This window comes from Penaeus monodon, chromosome 33, assembly GCF_015228065.2.
Source record: "Penaeus monodon isolate SGIC_2016 chromosome 33, NSTDA_Pmon_1, whole genome shotgun sequence".
NCBI classification, from domain to species: domain Eukaryota; kingdom Metazoa; phylum Arthropoda; class Malacostraca; order Decapoda; family Penaeidae; genus Penaeus; species Penaeus monodon.
Window position 1 is genome coordinate 16,777,597 of NC_051418.1, and position 1,026 is coordinate 16,778,622.

A 1,026-nucleotide genomic window follows, 5' to 3' on the forward strand; every position below is an offset into this window, starting at 1 on the left:
AAACAAAAACAAAAAAAACAACAGCTTCGTGTCCGCGTGAAACGTTTCCGCGCCGCAGTGGAATCCTCAGTGGCAAAAGGTCCCACATGCCCACCGAACGTAAACAAACCGACCGACGCCAGAGCATAACTCAGATAACATTTTGAAATGGTTTCAAGTACCTTACGGAATTTGTACAGTACTACCTTTAGTCAGGCCAATTCGCCAGAAAGTGCCCTTCTCGCCGTAGGAAATAATGAAGGAAAAATTACTGTGTTTGAGTAAGGAATCTGCTTTCAACTTATATTAGGCGTCTTGTTGACGGCAAGATATTTCAAGATTTCTTGAAAACCCTTGAAACATCTTATTGATTCCTGTCTTTGACGGGCCTTCTTGGTCAGATATCGTCTGATTTCGTAACCAAAGGAGCATTTTCCGAATCCTCCTAAGGAAGATTTCATCAGTAAACAAACAGACAAGAGTGATTTCGGTGAAAAGCTCTTATTTAAATTACTTATTTTATCGCTAATAGATGATATCATAAACTTCCAAGTTGTGGTCATATCTGTACCGACAGAAGCATTAACATATGGATAGCTTTATTATTCTCGAGAAGATAAAAATTATCTACTTATGACAGTTAATGACATGCAGAGATGTCTGAAAAACATATATATTCTCTTACTTAATAGTAGATATTATTCTTTTCAACCGTTGCCCTTAAATGTGCTGACATTTTTTTTTTTTTTTATCTAGTTATTCATAACCTTTTGTGCTGCATAGTATGTAGCATATTCTTGCATTTCTCATCAAAAATGTTCCTGTTATTTACCAGTACTGCTGTAGACTTGTCATATTAGATTGTGTCTCCTTTTTTTTTGTTCTGTAATACATGAGGAACATATCAAATTCCCTGATGAATTTGTTGTTTGAGATCTTGGTAAACATTGAGAATACTATTGCATGACTGATCAAAACAATAGAGGTATCCATGGAACCCTGTTACTCTCTGCCACCTATACATACAAAAATTATGTTGCAGACCCC

At 36.3% G+C, this 1,026-nt stretch overlaps 1 protein-coding gene across 1 annotated transcript in view; it reads left to right on the forward strand.

Annotated features, from left to right (window-relative positions):
• Window positions 1-66: 66 nt before the first annotated feature.
• Window positions 67-1,026, forward strand: part of LOC119594097 (THO complex subunit 6 homolog) — a gene marked incomplete in the record, with an annotated part of 6,516 nt that continues 5,556 nt past the window's right edge. The window contains 1 exon segment of the mRNA XM_037943152.1: window positions 67-260. Within this exon segment, the coding sequence (XP_037799080.1) occupies window positions 148-260 (113 nt within the window).